This window comes from Rhopalosiphum padi, chromosome 2 (assembly GCF_020882245.1).
Source record: "Rhopalosiphum padi isolate XX-2018 chromosome 2, ASM2088224v1, whole genome shotgun sequence".
NCBI classification, from domain to species: Eukaryota; Metazoa; Arthropoda; class Insecta; order Hemiptera; family Aphididae; genus Rhopalosiphum; species Rhopalosiphum padi.
In genome coordinates this window covers 62,400,535-62,420,831 of record NC_083598.1, presented here as the reverse complement: position 1 = coordinate 62,420,831, position 20,297 = coordinate 62,400,535, and the positions used below count along the sequence as shown (strand labels likewise).

Below are 20,297 nucleotides of genomic sequence, written 5' to 3'. Positions count from 1 at the left end.
ACTAAGACCCACCTAAACTTTTTCTATTCCATTAAATACCATCATATCTGCACGATCCTAGTATCTTCCGTCATATATTAAATTGATCTGTATTCGTTATATTTTAGGGAGACTTCAATATCTTCCTAAATCTTTTCGAGCCTATTTATATATAACTTATACACTGCAGGTGATGGGCATGAACACGAGTGGTTGAAGGTGTTCTCAAAAACTTACATAAAAACGTTTTAAATTTTTATTGAGTATGATTTATACCGTCTACAATTTCCTCAATATGTTTGTTTATTTTTATCTTTCGAAATTTCATATGATTAAATATATTCAATAATCAACATAATAAAATACAAATTATTCTATACTAGTAATATTATTGTATATATAAACTTTCTTTAATTTAAACTAAATATAGATAGTGCTTCATAACAGATTTTTTGTAAATATTTATAGTTAATGGTAATTCTCCACCTGCACCTATACCACTCGTGGGAACTATATAAAATATTAGGTACATTAGTTACAGGACATGCTGTGTATCTCGTGTATACGATCGGGAAAAAACTCAACATTTCGTTAAACTGCATCCACGACTATCACCGCTGTTTAATTTATTATATACACGTTGAACTCTTTATTTATGTTTACACATATTTTTTCAACGTGTTCTCTATTTTTATCTTTAAAAATCTATTCAGTTCGATTTCGTGGTTCTAAAGTTAATATATGGTACCTTGTTATTTGTTTACGTGGTATGCACAAACGAAAAATAAGAACATTTATTCAAAAAAGTGTTATTATCGTTATTAAATTTATTAATGGTAAAAAATATCTTATGACTTGTCTGGGGATAATTTTATATTATAATATAGTAGTGTATTACAGGTAATTATTATACTTGTTAGTTATTACTTATTATGAATCAGCGCCTGGGTATTTGCATTTTGCGCCAACAACTGCAATTGACTGCAAACACTTGTTTATTGAGAGAAAACTACCTACCCCGAGGAAACCGTAATAATAATAATATAGGAGTTTGGCCATCGGTGGTACATAGCTGCACCTGACAACATATACACTGGAAACAACTTACAGCGTATCTTTATAATATATGAATTATTATTAATATAGTAAAAAATAATAACATTATAATAAATATTGAAATTTAATAATTAAATTTTATATGAATATAGGTGTAAAAAGCCGATATTTATGTTATTATTATAATATATTTTTATGTATGGGGGAAACGTGGTGTCGTAGTGCACCGATGGACCGGTCTGGTAGTTAAAAATATTCCTACATTATCGTTGGCTTGAAAAATTCACAAAAATAAAATAAAAACTCAGCGTTGTCATTTCAATTTTTATGTTGTTTTTATAACGGTATAATATGCTAATGACGTACAGGTACTATAGATGTTATTACGTTCAATTACTGCAACAGGATGATTTTAGTACGCCTAATTGTACATGTTTTTAAATTTTTTTTTCGTATTTGGAAAAATCATGAGGGGATAATATAATAATATATTAGTATTGTAAAACCATAAAACAAATTTTAATGTATCGAAAATATCGTCAGAGGGATTGGTGGAGTCGTGATTTTCGAACAAATGTCATTTTTGGACAACTCGTTTCGAGGATAGTGGCCGAAAATATGATTCACGAGCCCGGCTGACTTCGCCACTCAATCCACCTAATAAATCTGATTGATTTATGCTAACATCGAATTTTTGTTTGAAAACATAATTTTGAGCACCTGCGAAAGTTGAATGATAACAATATAATTGCCGATGCGTTGCGATTCCGTTTCCGGAATGTACTTACTGGACATGGTTATTTATATTGTATTAATGATGCATATATAAATATATATATATATATGTAATATTATATGCTGCAGCTATCTATTCTCAGTAAATCAAACCTATTGACAAATAGGAATTATATAAATAAAAAAAAAGAGAGTTTTAAAACTGTCATAAACAGTATAATTCACGTTCATGTAATCGTGTTTTACCGGTAGTGTAAACTTTGTTAAATACTTGGAATATTCTTGAAATTAAATTAGTTAACTCTCTCTGAACTTTAAATATCGAGAAGTATATTATTATACTTTATAGATTTTTGTATATATTTTGATTATTTTTAATAATTTATAAGTACGTGCAAATACTCTAATATATGGACTTGAAATCCAAACAATTTTAAACCATTTGTCTTTTAGTATTGGGCGAGAGTATCAGGCGGGGGTCGTATTATTATGTTGTCCCATAGATATACGATATAAATTATGTTAAAATATTATCGTAGCTCATAGATATAGTAGTGAAAGCGATATATTATTATCGTGTATCGACATGACAATACACTTTACTCGTTTTCGCGTCTTTAGGAGTTTAAGATGCGCGTAAAAGTCATCATCGCAAAATTGAGTTTATAAATATTATAATTAACCCGTTCTCGTAAACTTCTAACCCATCTACCTGATATAAAACTATAATTTGCGAAAGCGGTGAGTCCTCGTCGTGTCCTATCGGTCGCGGTTATGTTGTATGCACGCGACTATATTGGGTGAAAATGTATTATGATGACTTGGTGTATAGTCTCTCGGCTGGCTCATTCGTTTTCGCCAATCGCTTTCCGTCTCACACCGTCTTTATGCTGTACTATATTATTATTATTATCACCGAATTTTTAATAGTGCAATATTGTCTGCCAACTCGATTTGTTTTTTTTTGCCGCCAAATTTAAGCGCGCTCGCGGTTCGACCGAATTCTGTTTTTATACATTATAAATTATAATGATTTTATATTAGAATATAAGTGTTATTTATGTGTTTTATGCATATTTTTTTCTATCAATTCGTTATAGGTAAAACTACTAAAACTATATAAATATACACAAAACGAACAGTTTGTAGTGAAAAAGAAAACGAGAGAAAAAATAACAACGCGGTGTCAGGTCAAAAGTATACAGTACACAATACATAATATTATATATGTATATATTTATTTAAAAATTGGTTTTTTTTTTAAATTACAGTCCAGATAGTGTTTAGTATAACTATTCTGAACAGGTCTTGTGGTAATAACGGAACATAACTATTATTATTAATTGCACCACTTACGCTATTCGATGAACTATAAACATTTTATTGTACACTGACGATTTAAAAAAAAAAAAAGATCTACTAAATTTATTCTTATTGTTGAAAGTTTTTATCCAAATGTATAACAACTTACAAGAAGTTATAACAATACGTAACATTAGAATCATATTATATTAAATACTTCTTCTATTCTCCTAAATTGTTTTGTTTTCATCTTCACAACATATCTTCATATTTGCATATATTACATAATACGCTTTAAGATTGTCATAACCTTGTCAATGCAATATGTATACTGGTCGGTATAGTAGTTATATGATGCCTGTACCTGTAGTGTATATAATAATATGAATATTAATTATTAATTTACGGAGCGTTGTATTATAGTATTATACATGAATCCTCAAAGGTTTTGTTGAGACATTTAAATCTTTTAAACTTTAAAGATAAAACCGGATAACGGATGAATAATATTAGCATATTTATTATTATTATGTTTTATAAAATATATAATTATTCTAAAATTGTGAACCGCATTACAAAGAAAATCTAAAACAATTCAATGTTTACTTTTTTTCAGTTAACTTTTTGTTTTATTGTCACAAGTCAAAACAAATATACACTAGGCCGTTTCCTACTAGCGTTATTCATTTTCAGTATGGTCGTAGTTCAAATAATAATAATAATAATAATTGTTCATACAATCACTTCGTATTAAAACGCGACCGGTTATGTCTTACTAGACTGCACGCTCACATTACAGAAACGGATAAAAAAATAATGGTCGTTTCTGGTCGCGTTATTCCGTATACCATCTTATTGCTACCTGTCTCTCGCATAAACGCTTTTCCAATTGTTTGTCGGATGGTGTCCGACGTCGCAGCAGCGTATGGCTATCATAATATAATATTATGTATACGTAACATGAACACAGTATAATAATACGGACATCAGTAGTTATTAATAAATTATGAATACGATGGGTACGGTTATGATAATACAATTTAATAAAACAAATTTGGCGCACGGACACGCGTACGGTTGCAGACGATGTACAATTGTAGGCTATAACTGGTTTCATTCGGCTAATTATATTCCGCCTGCCGCAACGATATTAATACGTGTACAACTTTACTGTGCGTATGTAATATATTATGGACGACATGTGCGCGTTGCTCGCCGAATGGAAAAATAGCGATTAAACAAACAAACAAATAAACAGACGAATAGACGGACAAAATAACCGTTACCGGCAACACCTTGACCCACAAGAATAAAATGTAAAACACTTCCTCTGCGCATCGTACGACGTTTTTAATTGACGTAAAAACATACACACACACAAGCGCGCGGTGTTATGATGGGATTGGTTTCTGTTCGCACGGGCAACGGAAATGAAAAATACAATTTAAACTTTTCGCGCGCGAACCAGTTCAAGTGCAGCACAGTAGCTCCCCCTCCCCGCACCTCACGACTATACTTAAGCGTTACATCCGATTAAATGTTGTTAACAAGAACCGGACATATCACTAGCACCGTGTATTATGAACAGTGTTATGGGGAAATGGTGGATAACTAAAACATTATCTATACGCACATAAGACCAAAAGTAATATTGTATAAATTATAATGTCATACATTACTTAAAAAATAACTCGGCCACTCCAGTATAGTCCGATTATAATAATTTATTTATAAGATATTATGTATATTACGACGGTTCACCGAGTATGCGAATCCAAATTTTTTTTAATAATTTATTATTTACGGATTACGGCGTCATATTATAAATTTCACTTTCCGATATCTCCGCGACTCGTCGTCGTGTTAACGATTACTATAATATTGTCCGCCGACGCGTATCACATAATATTATTATATAGGTATGGTCGTTCGAAGCTCCGCGGCAATGATATCGCGTACCCGGATCTGGCTGACAGCTTTTTTTTTTTTAACCCTTTGGGTGATCGGCGACAGCGGAGCAGGTTTCACTTTCGTATCGGGATACAATAATAATAATAATAATAATAATAATAATAATGATAATGATAATAATATCTGTACATAATACGATAATAACGCGATACCGGTTTGAAATTCGCCCGTGCGCGTATAACAGAAATGGACGCTGACAGCGGAGAAACAAACGAGACGCGGCGCGCACGTAACAAACGTGTGGTATGATCGTATATGCATATACTGTAATACACGTGTGGGAATATATTATTATTATTATATTATAATCCGTATACGCGCTATATCATATGTACCAATATACATATCATATGGTTATGCGAAGACGGTCCTCATTAAAATTTATGATATTATAATACGTTTCGATCATAACGCACCGCGGCCGGCAGTATAGAGTGTCTCTATATATATTATAATATATAGTGATTAATAACATATGCCGTACCGATTGGGTCATGGGTAGGGGTGGTCTCGTCAAGAAATCGTGGGCGAAAGTGCGCTTTTATATAAACGACGTCGTAGCACGCGGACGCAGAGGAAAAGATCATCATCATCATCATCATCATTATCATTATTATTATACGATTCGAGGCTGTCAGCCGCGTATAATAATATCGTTATTACACGGTTGTTGTACGGTAAGTACGCGAGAGGAGCATCGTCGTCGTGGCGGCGAACGTTTTCCGCGGCGCACTGTCTATATAATCTACTACCGCACGAACCGCGGGGTTGACGAATCTCATCATAATCTCATCATATCAATATACAGTGTGCGGTCGATCGAGTCGTTCCGTTGCTCACACACGACGGACGGACAGAAAATTATTATTAATGTCTATAATTTTTAAAACACGACGCATCGCGGTTTGTGTGTTACATAGCAGGTATACGAATCCGATTCACGAAACACAAAAATCTCCGTCGTTTTCGGTCCCGACGATATTCCGATAATTTTTTTATTTTTTCATAATTATATTATATTAATATAATTGCTAAATCCGTCTGGCCGTGCCCGACTGTATCATTATATTGTACGGTCGTCGGCCATACAGCACTGACGGGCTCGCGCGATCAACTCCCGTTGTCGCCCCAACGGTTTACGTCGATTTCGTACGGACGTATTGCGGTGTGGAAAATCAACGCGATGGCTTTTATTTTTGGAATCGATTCCGCCGGACAAGTCGGCGAATTTGGTCAGACACCACACTCAATAATGTATAATATACTATTATTGTCATTACAGTATTGTAACATACTAATTTACGATAGGTAATATCGTGTGGTATGATACCTAATATAGATACGTCATGTTATAATACACGAATAATATACATCGTATATACATGCCCCTGTGGTCGATATACATACGTGTATTTATATGTAACGAATCAATTTCCAGCGGTCCGCTGAACCCAGTAATGACCAACGAGGTTATACGACACATTATTACATTATACATAATAATAACATATTTTATATTATTTCGCGGAGCGTGTGACACGTATCTCGTCCGAATCGAGTCGTCTGCAGCGGCAGTGCAGCTGGGATCGCACGGCGTTGACCATGACAAATTAAATAATGCCAGTAGATTTACACTGTCTTTAACTCCGTTAAATGAAAACTACATATATTTTTAACAGTCATTTGAATGGTTTTGATCAAATTTAAAATATACGTCTAATATTGTGTACAATTATAGTGATTATTTAAGAAATAATGTTTTCATTTTTATTCTTTTTTACACCTTTTAACCTCTTTGGGTAATGCATTTTGGAAAATCCTTCTTAGTGGGTCTATATATCATAAAACGAAACTAGTGTCCAAATTTTACATTCATAACTTCAGCGATTCTGACTTAAGGCAATTATAAATCAGGCAGACAACCACTCAGTCAGATCACGGTATTTTATGTATATTATACTCGTATATAACAAGTTGTATTATAATAATCGTACATCGTATTGTATTATTTGATTCAATATGGTATATAATATACAGCCGATCAGCATTGTATAATTACTGTAAGCTATTAGAAATGCTCGTGTATATCTATAACATATAGGTGCACAATAGTTAAACTGAGTGTGTAATTTGCAGCACATTTGACCTATACAGAAATATTTAAATAGAGGTTTGTGTAGATATATTGTTAGATTGTGTACAGTGTATACCACTGGACACTGGTATTTTACTGCACCTACTCGCTCATGACATTAATAATAATGTAATATAATTGTATATGTTTGCAAAATAAAATAAACATAATAATCTTAGTTGTCTCCATAAAAAGAATATTATAACTATTTTTTTTCTGGTGGTTGGTATAAGTTATATAACTAGAAGTTCGAATTGTAAATTGTGAGGCCAAATGGCAAATATATAAATTAAGTTTAATTTTAATGAAAAATATCAGAGGGAAGACGAAGAATAACATAACATCGTCCGTATAATATTATATGTATAATAATATGGTAATCGGCCAATTATTATTGACTTCAATGTTTAATAGATACAATTTGAATTTATGTTTGGTTGTAACTACGCCAAAGAAGGTTTATTAAAATATTTGTATTATTTATTCAAGAATTTATTCAAAACGTTTACTTTTTGGATATTATTTATTATAAATATATATTATACTTTCTTACTATATAATCTATTGAAAATTACGACGTGTAGAAACATTTTTTTTTTTTCAAATACAATCACAGACTCGGCGTAAATCACTTGTTTTGTAAGTTTACAACAACATTACATTACTTCACTGATATCTCAATTATACGATTTACACGTGCAGACTGCATCCCTTATATTGTACGTGTCCGGGACTAGATTAGAAATCATTTCGGTCGGAATGAAAATAATAACCAGTTGTGGTCGGCAGCCCTTATACGTGTCCTACGTATTATAAACATTCATGTAATATAGGTACGCACCGGATCGACATGAAACATTATCATGGGTGGGACTTTCTCTGTAGTCACTCTTGCTTTCGTTGCGATCACGGTAGAAAGTTCTAAATGCGCTACCGACCCGACCCGACACACACACACGCTTGAATAGATCGTATACATAGCAATACAAGCCACAACCGGGCGTTTCATCACACGTTTCGAACTTGACCTTATGGCCGCAGAGGCGCTTGGCTTGTATTAAAGTATATATTATTATTTTATATTATATATAACATACCTAACCTATTACCTATGTTGTATTGTTTGAACGATATAAATCGGCGTCAAAAAATATACATAATATAATATAATAAGTATGTGTGTGTGTGTGTGTGTGTGTGTGTGTGTGTGTGTGTGTGTGTGATGGTGACGCTATTGTTTCCGCTGCGGTTTGTTTTACAATACGCGAATGCGGTGGTGTATGGGATAAGATTCTAGAATAGCTCCAAAAGCAAATAAAGTAAAATATATTCCGTAGCGCTTAGTCGACGAACCGTAGTCGGATCGAGTTAGCGTAAAAAACGCATTGTATTGAGTGTAATAAATGTAATAATGTGGTTTATGTTTGTATAAATGTATAATAATACATATAGACACTCGATATTTTGTCGCACGGAGTCGTTTTCAAATCATCGAACTGTTTTGATCAATTCATATACCCGTAGCTATACTATTATAACTCATGAGTTATTAATGTTAAACAATTCATACTTTATTTGAAAATATTATATTTCATGTGGTTTATATCATTATTGTTATTGTATAATATATTATTTTTGAATATTTTATTTTTTTCTTTAAGTATTATGATATGTATATTTATGTCTTATAGTGTGAACAGACAATCCGACGATAATAAAGATGTAAATCCATCCAACTGTCTAAACGGTTATTCGAGACGAGAAAAAAAAACAAAAACCGAAATATATAATGTACACACATGTAGTAGATGCTTATAAGTTATAATATATACGATATAATACAAATAAATGTCTATACATATAGGTAACCCGGTATCAGTAAAATTATGATGATGGATGATGTAATTACAATATGTGTTCGAGGGAAAGGACGCTGACAATGATGACGGTCAAGAATACGATGAAAGTAACAAATGGAATTTGATCGTCATTATATATTATGTTGATTTCGTTTTCTTGTTATTATTATTAGTTGGATTGTGTTTCACGGCGTGTAAGCATACGGACAAACGTGGAGATTTCTCCGATCAACGCTTGTTTGGGTGATGTACCTAGCCCGTAATAGGTATGTTAAGAAAAAAATTGTTAATGGTCACTCGGAACGATCAAGAGGAGACCGATATTCATTATATTTTACTACACACACCCACGTATAATAACCGACCACACATGGAATTTCGACGAAAGCTAGACAACATTTTATGCTTTGACCTTCTTTAACGGTTCTCTTGGTTTAGAATCAATGACCAATTATTTTGTTATGAGTACGATTGTATTTATAATATTGTGATCAAGGTGAACATAATCACGATATTTCAATAATTTATCGAACAATAATAAAAGGTTAATTGTAGTACTAGATAGGTATTAGGTACCAATATTATACCTACGTAGAAAAATCATGGTACCAATATGTTTTTAACCTATTTATATTTTTGTTAGTGTATATATTTTTGCACACATCTCAAAATTACTGAGAAATAAAAAATTTAGTTATTAATCGAAAAACAAAAAAAAAAAATTTATATGGAATTAAATTTTAAAATTAATTCATAATAGTGAATAAATTGTGATATCTGTATACGAGAAATAATGTAGTTATAATCGTCTCGAAATACCACAAAAGTGGATACCACTATTAAAGCATAATATAATATCTAGTAAATATACCTAGTAATAATTATTTTTTTGGTGAAGAATTTAAAAAAAAACAATTAATATAATGTTTATTGATGACTTGCTCATATTTATGTCTATACATAAACATTCTTTTAAACTATATAATTACCATGATAATCGTGTTTCGTCTTAACGACATTATAGAAAGTTTACTTATGTAAAAATAATTGGATAAAATAAAAATATTCTACAAATATTAAAATAGATGTTATACATTATTTAAAAAATGGAACGTATTTATAAATTTCAAACGAATAATAATTTTTAAATTGAAAAAAAATGTAAAAAGGACATACATTTTGTACAAAAATAATGTTATTAAAACAGATTGCTACGTATTATTGAAAGTAAAATTGTTTTTAAACATAATAATATTATAATTATATTCATATGTGGTTACAGCGGTAAAGTGTAAACAGCCGCACACGGCATTGTTATGGAAATATCTAGGTAATAGAAGTCGTGGACAGATACTTTTTTATTTTATCTGTGAACAAATATCTTCTGCTGTTTATAGCTTTTCAATTAGATCAATGTTTGCATATGCCTTGCAATAAAGGTATATTATACTTGTAATTTTGGCGTGTAGCTGCGTCGATTTTTTTTCTCGACAAAATGTCATGTTTCATATAAAAACAATATAATATAATAGTATACTTGACAACAGGTGTGTACAAAGCAATCAGATACGTCTTGTCCGATCGACAATTATTTGCACAGGTTGCAATAATTATTACTATTATTAGGAGATACAGCTATTAGCTGTTGTGCGTTATATATTTATAATAATATGTTATGTACAAAAACCCATTTACAGGCGTGGTCTGGCCAGGGTTGTGTCGTTATGTAAAAGGGCGGGACCGGTCGTTCTTGTTAGACTTCTAACGAACGAATTTGCCGGTTCTTAATACGGAGCATATAATAAATATATATATTGTATATTATGTGCTATGTGATTGTATTTTAGACGTTCGTGCGAAAACAAAAAGGTGACTGCCCATAAGTGGGCACGTCGTCGTTTCACGGGCTTGCCACCGAGCAAAACTTTCCACTGTCAATCGAGATCGCCGACCGTTTATCGACAGAACTGCATCGAGTACAATAGTATAGGTACGCCGATAACCCAGCACACTATACAGGTATAATATACCCAAACTACCCGTATTCGCGCAGTAAATAATATCATTGTATTTGGCATAACTGGCGAGTCAGCAAGTCGACGCATCATCGATACTGCGAAGAAATCGCACCGTTTTGCTCGTACACCGAGTGATATCGGTACTCCAGCGTATGTGAGATGTTAGATACGACCTACACTTTCTTCACAGCGCGAAACGATCGACAGGTCTTGAAAACTGGTTGCATACGATGTCGTGTTCGGGTCGCCGACGCCCGAATAATTAACGCGCGTTTTGTGAAATCATTATTAGCTGGCTGCCAATTTCAGGATGCATTTATACAATTATTCAAAACGATTAAATTAATAAATAAACGGTTGAAAGATTAAACGTCGAGCTGAAAATGTGTGGTACCCACCGGCTACTATAATATAATATATTATATTATCATCATATACGTATAACGTCATAATAATATTATAGTATATATTCTAATATATGTATATTGTATGTACTCTGACCGAGTGTGTCGGAGATATTAGTTTGCATTTAATAATATTTTATGTAATCACTTTCAAACTTTGTCGTTTGCGCGCTAGCCGCCACACATATAATACTGCAGTCTTGTATATAATATATACACCTACATAATAGTTATTACTTATAATATAGGACAATCCAGTTTGTCGTTAACACACTCGACAAACCTTGAAACACCCGGACCCGGCATGATGCATTATAATAATAATATTATATATATTAAAATACGATTCGTGTTGCCCAATGGCTTATCAGTTCAGCTACGCGCAAGTATATATATAATATAAATATATATATAATATATACACGTATGGTACAAGTCATATAATACAATATATATATATATATCAGCTCCAAACGCACTTAACCATTACCGTCGAGGTCGCTAAAGTCTTTCGTTGTACATATTTTAATATTATTATTATGTTAAATACAGAAGCGATGTTCAAATTGGTTTTCGAAACCAACTGCACAAATTGTATTCATAATAACAAGCGGAGCACCAATTATTATGTATAATAATACTATTAATACTATTCTGCTGTAACGTTTTCGATATTATGTTTTATAGTTTGTCTTCTTTTTTTTCTTGCCAGCGATGTTTGAGTGAAAATGGTTGTCTATCGTATGCGTAGGCGCACAAAACATAGACGCGAGTTTAGGATTTTCGTCTGCGGGATTTTCTAAAACGTTTTTCAAAACAACATTTAATATCGTAACGGTGTCGTGAAGCACAGAGTCATATTATAATGTAGATATGCAGCAAAAAAATAAAGAACGCACAACACAAATGGCAGGTATTTAAGCGCATTATACATATGTTATATGCAGATTACGACGTAGGCGCGTATATAATAACGACGAGACATTATGGCGGTGCCCGGCTGATGGATATCTTCAATGTGCGCGACTTGAAAAAATGAAACCGTCAATTCAGCGGCGTGCTAATACTGCTCTGTACCATCCGCGGCTGTCACGTTTTTCGCCCACGTCATCTGCTGTACAGATACAACGCGTAAGTTTTGCGACGAAAACAGCCGCAGCCGCGAGCACTACATCGCTCGAAGCGTGTGAACCAGCTTTGACGAGGGCCACACGCGTGTTACTGTGTTATAATGTATCAGTATAAATTTATGCAAATCGGTCGTCCAACGAGCGACGCGGTTTCAATGCGCTTTTGATTCGAATTTCGTGCGCCACGTCCCACGCCGACTGATTATTTCTTCGATCGCGGGGCTTTGGTTTCCCAACGATATAACACATATATAGTATATATATATAATTCGATTCAGTACGTATATGTTTACGCATAAGGTATATGGATGGTTTTTTTTTCAAGTCACTGATGACTTGTCCAATGTCCACTGTATACTTATTCGGGGTATATTAAGGCATAGGTAGGTGTTGTAGTATTTCGAATGTCATATTAACAGTAGTATAGTAGTATTAGTATAATTTCTTTTTTTTCTTTTATTTTTTTTTTATTCGTCTGAAAAGTGAAATGAAAAGTGATCGGCAGTAAACACGCGCATCATCGTGTTATGGACATGTGAAAACCGAATTTGTTCACACGATTTTGCAGCGCCACTGTTTTTCCGGAAAACCATTGAAATTTCGTCGACTTTTATGTTACAATATATTCATATTCTTATTATAATACTGTTGTAATGATAATAATAATATATACATATCGTTCAACGACGCCGCCGTGTAGGTATACATAGTATACACTTTCGTCGCGGTCCGAACAATATGTCTCCCGCGGCTCTGCAGCTGACAAGAACCACATAATTGACATGCATAATAATATATATCACATATTCATGTATATATATATATAACAAGTCGTTTAAACGTAGTGTGTAAATTGTTTCCGCTACCTAGTCTCTTCTTACCGCACATCGATTAACCACGCCGTAAAATATACGATATCGTATACATATATTATTGTTATTATTATTATTACATTGTGTGCCTTGTACACCGTAGTAGGTACAGTACGCGTATTATGTGCAGCTCGTCCAATTACCGAAATCAGTTATATTCTATTACCCATATTATAACAAAATATCGTATACGTACAAAAATCGATCATTTTTTCAGTTTGACGTGGATGTGCTAAAATATTATTATACGATGTGAATGTTGATTCCGGTATGATAACACAAGCAGTCGAGATGTATGGTACGTACAACCTATACGTACATAAACAGTGTATCGCACTAGGGAAACCGAGCTGCGTTGTATTTAGATGTGCAACTACGTACAATACAAGATTTACCGATATTTCATATTTTGATCTGAGCTGTCGGAATTCAATAATTGACCATCGACAGAGAAATAGTAAAAGTGTAGCGTGTGTTCGTTTTTCGAGTTTTGGTTTGCAAATCATTTAGAAAATCGATAGTCAAAATTAACTGTCGGCTGTGTCTCTTGATATTAGCCTATTGGACGACTTTAATAATAATAATATCACCTTTATTATTATTATACATAGCTTGAAATGCTTGAATGCATATTATATGATATTGAATAGGTAGGACAGATATTGAACGTCGTTTTTTATATTTTATGAATATCAAATATTAGCCATGACATATTTGTATATTTATACATACATAAATGACACCGTATGCGTTCCTATTTAGTGGAACCGTGACAATAAAACCATCGAGATGGAAAGGAAATATTGTGTTTACTGTAACTCTGCGTGTCATCGATGAACATCGGGAAGTGTGTATAGTGTGTATGTGCGGGGTGACGACGTTTTCGGTAAAAGTATTTTTCAATAATCGATTTGCCGTTAAACGACGTCGTGAGATTGAAACGCCCGCTGTTCGATGATAATATTTAGGTACAACAATAACACCTAATTATAATGCGTTTATTATGTCATTATGTTATGCGCCACGACGGTACGCAAACGAGAATTTTATTGTGGCGATCACATCAAGGTTGTTTGGTATCTACAAGACGTGTACACATACAAAAATGGAAAATCGATGGATTGTGGTTCAGTCGTTCACTTTTGCACAAACGAGGTTTTCAAAAATATATATCTAATTTCAAGTGATAAATATTAAATTATAACATAGTACAGTGTCTAACGTCTAACCGGTATATGTAATAGTATATCTATATAATGCTGTTTTCCTTTCACTCTCACACTCGCATTGCATACGATAATAATAAATGTATATTATTTATCATACGAACTGTTATACGTACTACAATATATCGTATATAATTGTCGAGTGGCGGTGGTGTCGTGTCGTCTGTTACGAATTGCGATTATGATTAGGTAGTTGTCGGTGACGAAAATCGCACACGTCTGCGACCCGCGGCGTATTTGGATAATATTGAGTGCCGCCGCGATGGGAGGTAAACTCGGCGGAAAACCACACGAAATCCGGCGGACGTTCCGTGTTATAACAATATTATGTGCGGTAGGTATACGCGCCATTTGTCAAACGGCGGTGATGACGACTGTTATTACTTATTATTGAAGTGGTTTGTGACGATTAACTCCGGATTTACTGCGATTACGATTTTATCTATCCCGGAACGATCTCAATCAGTGATATGCACTCTAAGAGAAAAAAAAAATTGTACACGAAAATGTAGGTCGTTCGCGTACTTATATATATATATAAGGCGGGTATGCTATGGAGGTTACGACATATTGTTAATTGTCAGGCGTTCGCGGCATTCGGCTATCGACAATAAGAATGAAAAATGGTTATAACGTCCAAACCAAAAGCACATAATATAGCGTTATTATCCACAATGCACTGCTGTCGTGTTTCGTATTTTTTGTTTAATTGTATTAAAGACACGACGACGACGACATTGTGTAATGCAATTTTTGTTTTCTATTCGCAAACCAATAATTTTGTCGTCACGTAATATGCGAAGAACCGACCGTAATATACACGCAGGAATGGTAATTATGGTTCGACGTTCGCCGGTCGTAGACTTTGAAAAAACCGCATTGTCGGTTTGTCTCCGCGAACGATTTCATCATATCGTATATTATGCAGTACGTATACTTTATATTATATACTGCCGAAATGCCTTTAAACGCTGACGGTAATCGGCACGTTGTATAGAAATTTGATAGTAAAAAAATGTCGTAATTTATTCACTATTTGTTGTTGTTATATTCCTTAATATTAATAACATTTTCTTGTAACGTTATTCGTCTCAGCTAGTGTATTCGAACACCACGCACTGCGTTGCCGCGGCACCAACAACATTTTTGAAAATAGATCTGACACCATTCCGCACATTTTTCGAAAACGATTAATTCTTATATTTGTATATTAACATAATATACTGCCCTATAAATTATTTTATACATATATATATATAATGCACGCAACGAGACATCAACATAAAACATAATATATATACTCGTGTGTGCGTGTATATATATAATAATAAGACTTACACAAGTGGCGTTGAATTTCTCGTGGGCAGTCCTCCCTGCGGGCTACTGCAGTATACTACGCAGGTACTTTAGTAGTTATAGTTATAAACGCCGCAATAATATCATTATGCTCAAAAGCGTGTATTATTGTATTATCGCGATTTGTTATTTTATAAACATTTATTGGATCCGTTGCATTCGATCCGCGACATCAACAGCTGACATCAAATGGTAAACGGATAACACGTGTCTTTGGAAATTTGTCGGCGCACAGACGGATATAATATATGTACAGATGATGTGTATTATTTTATAGGCGTATATAGGAAGTATATATAGTCGGTACCTACATACAATACACATATATATCAGTTAGATGTTGTATTATATATATTCATACTTTACGCATAGTATATAATATAATATATATATACGTTCGACTTGCCGCCGCCAGAAAGAACGATAGCGCGAAAATCGAGTGTGGTCCGACTGGTTTTCGTATCTGTGCGTAAAATAATAATAATAATATATCTAGTAATGGCTGGTAGTCGTGTATAGTATTGCTCGGAGGCTTCCGGCTCCGGTCGGCCTGAGGAATTGTGTCAGACTCGCCGTCGCTGCCTCGTGGTAACCCACGACCATACACCGCCGTCATCCGGCGATTATTTTCCCCTTCTTACACCCGTCGTTGTGCCACATTGTCTTCTCGACAAAACCGCCAAATCTTCTTTCCCGGACAAATCTGTTCCTTCTTCTCCGTATTATTATTATTATTATTAAAGTTATTATTTTATTGCGTCTCGTTTTTTTTTTTTTTTTATTCGTTTTTATTCGCCACGAATCGCATTGACCGAGAATTGTCACCGTCGTAACTCATCGTAATGCGTGCCTTCAACGGAATCGTGAAAAACGAAGTGCATAATATGTATGTACGCAAAAAGCATATTATAATAATATTATTTGCGTGATTGTAAATATATGTACCTTTAAATATATTTGACATTTTAAACTTCTTTGACATTTTTCCTTCTCAACTGCTGCAGTAGTCCATAATTCATATTATTGTACATTTTTTGGCAAGGCTTTTAACATTTATATAGGTTCACCGCGTGATCCGTTAAATATTCTTTTTTAAATTACTTGTTGCAGGTTTTTTCTTTAATTTTGTTTCATGATCGTGTGTTAAGTGTACATTTAAATTTCAAACGACACGTGTGTTTGATTGGGGTGTTGGGAGGGGAGAGGAGAGACTATAAACTAACGAGGTGTATGAGTTCTCACAAAACTGTCTAACGTCTCCGGCGGATTTCACCTGGAACCGCTATGGCTGGTCGCGCCAACAGGTTCAGTATCTTTTACATCGAGAATACAGTCACAAAAAAAATACCAATTGGGTACATTGATCTGTTTTTATTCGTTTGATAAGTATTTTGGGACGTGAAATTTGACAATAAAATACTATATCGATTACAAACAATATATTATACACTATATAAGTATAGTGTTAAATTCATAGTATTATAGTTGCAATGTCATTAAATACGAACTTAAATTTCACTTCACTATAATACACATATAGGATTATATAATTACGTATTACATCGAATTATCGAAATTAAATCAATAATTCAAATATTGTATTAAATATATAATAATATGTCGTTTTAGGTGACGAATAAAAAATGCAATAATTTTGGTCTCCTAGAGTTGACCCCGAGTTATTTCTATTTATTGGTGAATCGGTATGAGGATCATTAAAATAGCCGTCGGGAATATAATATGCGCAACCACTTTCGCCGCCGACGGGGGATACAATTTTTAAACACGAAAATTCTATCATTGAAATACGAATGCTATTATGTATATACCTACACATGCCTCGATTCGTGTATAGACGTAATAAAATCATATTCATATGTAGAAAGTATTTATGCGATAAAAATAAAATGCGAAACAAAATACGCATGGAGGAGGCTGCTGCAATTACGTTATGTACGCGGAGACTTCAACGCCCTGTCGCAAAATAACTCTTCCTGGATCAGCTCGTGTATACGCAGTTCACAATTTCATTTTGATTAATTAATTTTGATCACTATTATTTGGATTACAATAATAATAATATTAACAATACAATGGACTTTTACTTTTCAGTACGTGACAAACACCGACGGCGCTCCAAAAAAATTAGTTTTTTTTACATATAGATAACACACTTGCAACTGATTATGTGATAATCATCATGCCAATAATGGTACAAAGATTAGAAGTATCATCTCCTCGACGATAATATAATAATATAATAGATGGTCTGATAACTGTTAGCAAACACCTATAGTCAGTATTGTGGTGGAAAAACAATAGTGGAAAACAAGCAATGGCTGTGGTTTCGTAAGCAGCATATTATAAAAAAAAACATCTACCGTACAATATTGTACATTATGATCGGAATATTATGCTAATGAAAAACCTAATATTATTATTTGTACACGAATGAAAGTATGTTTTTCAATTTAAATGTTTTTTTTTATATTCCCATTGTATTTAATTTGTTTCAAATAGTATCCGACCTTCATCGTCTACTGTTCGCTATTGTTCATCTCGTGTAGGTATATAATATGTATATATCGTTTACCATAGCGCCCCGGCGGCGCTCCAATAGAATACACCGAACAATGGTAATAATATATCATTTCAAAAGAAAGGGAAGACGAAAACCGAGTAAATCGCGAGTTATATAGATGTATGAATTTGGACTTTTATACATATTTTATCTGATCACCGGAATTAAAGCAGAAATTTAATAATGTACATTATACAAATACCAGTCAATGGAAAAAAATAAATGACTTTGACGTGAATTTTAGTGACTTTAACGCAAGTTTAAATGTCACTATGGACACCGCTGCGTATCAAAACAAAAAATAATACTAAGCATTATGAGATATTAATTATGATTATTATAATTTGTTTGATTTTGTCAAAAAACATTTTTTTTTAGAAGCAAAATAAAGTATTAATTTCTATAGATTAGATTATAATACCTACTTAAATTATGTGCTAATGACTGCTTTTTTGAACAAAACCTCTAAGGGTTTAAAACAATAATGAAAATTTAAATATTTAAATTGGTTAATATTATCGTATATATTTCTGATATATTTAAAATCAAAAAATGGATAAGTATTGTAAAGATATATTTAATATATAGTTTACGTTTCGAAGCTCAAAGCTAATAAAATAGTTCATGACTTTAGTAAGTTGATTCTATAAAACTATTAAATGCTTAAAAAAAAGCAACTACTTTCATGCAAGATAATAAAACCCTGCGAGATATTGACATCAAATGCGTCGATTATGATAATATAGATTGCTATAGAAAATTGTTATCACTAATAATAATTATATTTACATATCTAATATCCATAGTAAAAACATATAATTCATACTATATTCATATTTTGGAAAATTATATGTAACTGGACAAATAGAAAAATATAGTTAAATAATTACTAAAATAATAGATGGATTCACTCACCTTCACTTAAAGCTAAACAGTCAAAAACAAATAAGCTGGCCAGCAACAGGGCCAGAGTTCTGGCGGGCAAGAGCTTCTTGCGCTTCGTAGCCATTATAACGAGTTTATAAATTCCACAATAAATCCAAAATCTAAACTGACACTACGACGATCGAGTAAACAACGAGCTCGTAATCCTGCGACACTCCGAACATTTCGTACAGAGTTCACAACATATTAAACTTACGCACGATAAGAAAAACAAATTAAATTTAAAAACAGTTAAAGGGATTTAAAATGATATAAAAATTAAACAAAATACATACAACAAACAAACCGCACGGAAACGATATAAAATATAAAAATCTTAAGCAAACACTGTCGGGAACAACCGGAAATGTTTAAAATTGTGTATACATGTGAATATGCGCGTGCGTTTATATGTGTATTAAATCGTAAAATTGTCGGCGAAACCACTGTGGTTCACTCACGCGATTCGGACATGGTGCCGCGGTCTGTGCCAACGAACGAATGAGGTTAACCTCAATCCACTGCCGCGCGCTGGCACAACAGATCTTTCACCACGTTTCCTTCTTCTTCTTCTTCTTTTTCTTCTTCTAAACACAGCGTTATACTCGAACTACTACTACCATTACTACTACTACTACTATAGTACTACTATTACTACTATTACTATTACTATTACTATTACTACAACTGTTTTATAGATATCTACCATTATACTATATAGTAGTCACTGTACTACCGTCGCCATCACTT

At 33.2% G+C, this 20,297-nt stretch overlaps 1 protein-coding gene across 1 annotated transcript in view; it reads right to left on the bottom strand.

Annotated features, from left to right (window-relative positions):
• The window catches only part of LOC132919404 (mucin-3B), a 79,834-nt gene extending 59,755 nt beyond the window's left edge, over positions 1–20,079 (bottom strand). The window contains exon 1 of the mRNA XM_060980988.1: positions 19,539–20,079. Within this exon, the coding sequence (XP_060836971.1) occupies positions 19,539–19,632 (94 nt within the window). The 5' untranslated portion in view covers positions 19,633–20,079. The remainder of the gene's footprint in view (positions 1–19,538) is intronic.
• Between the last annotated feature and the right edge of the window lie 218 nt (positions 20,080–20,297).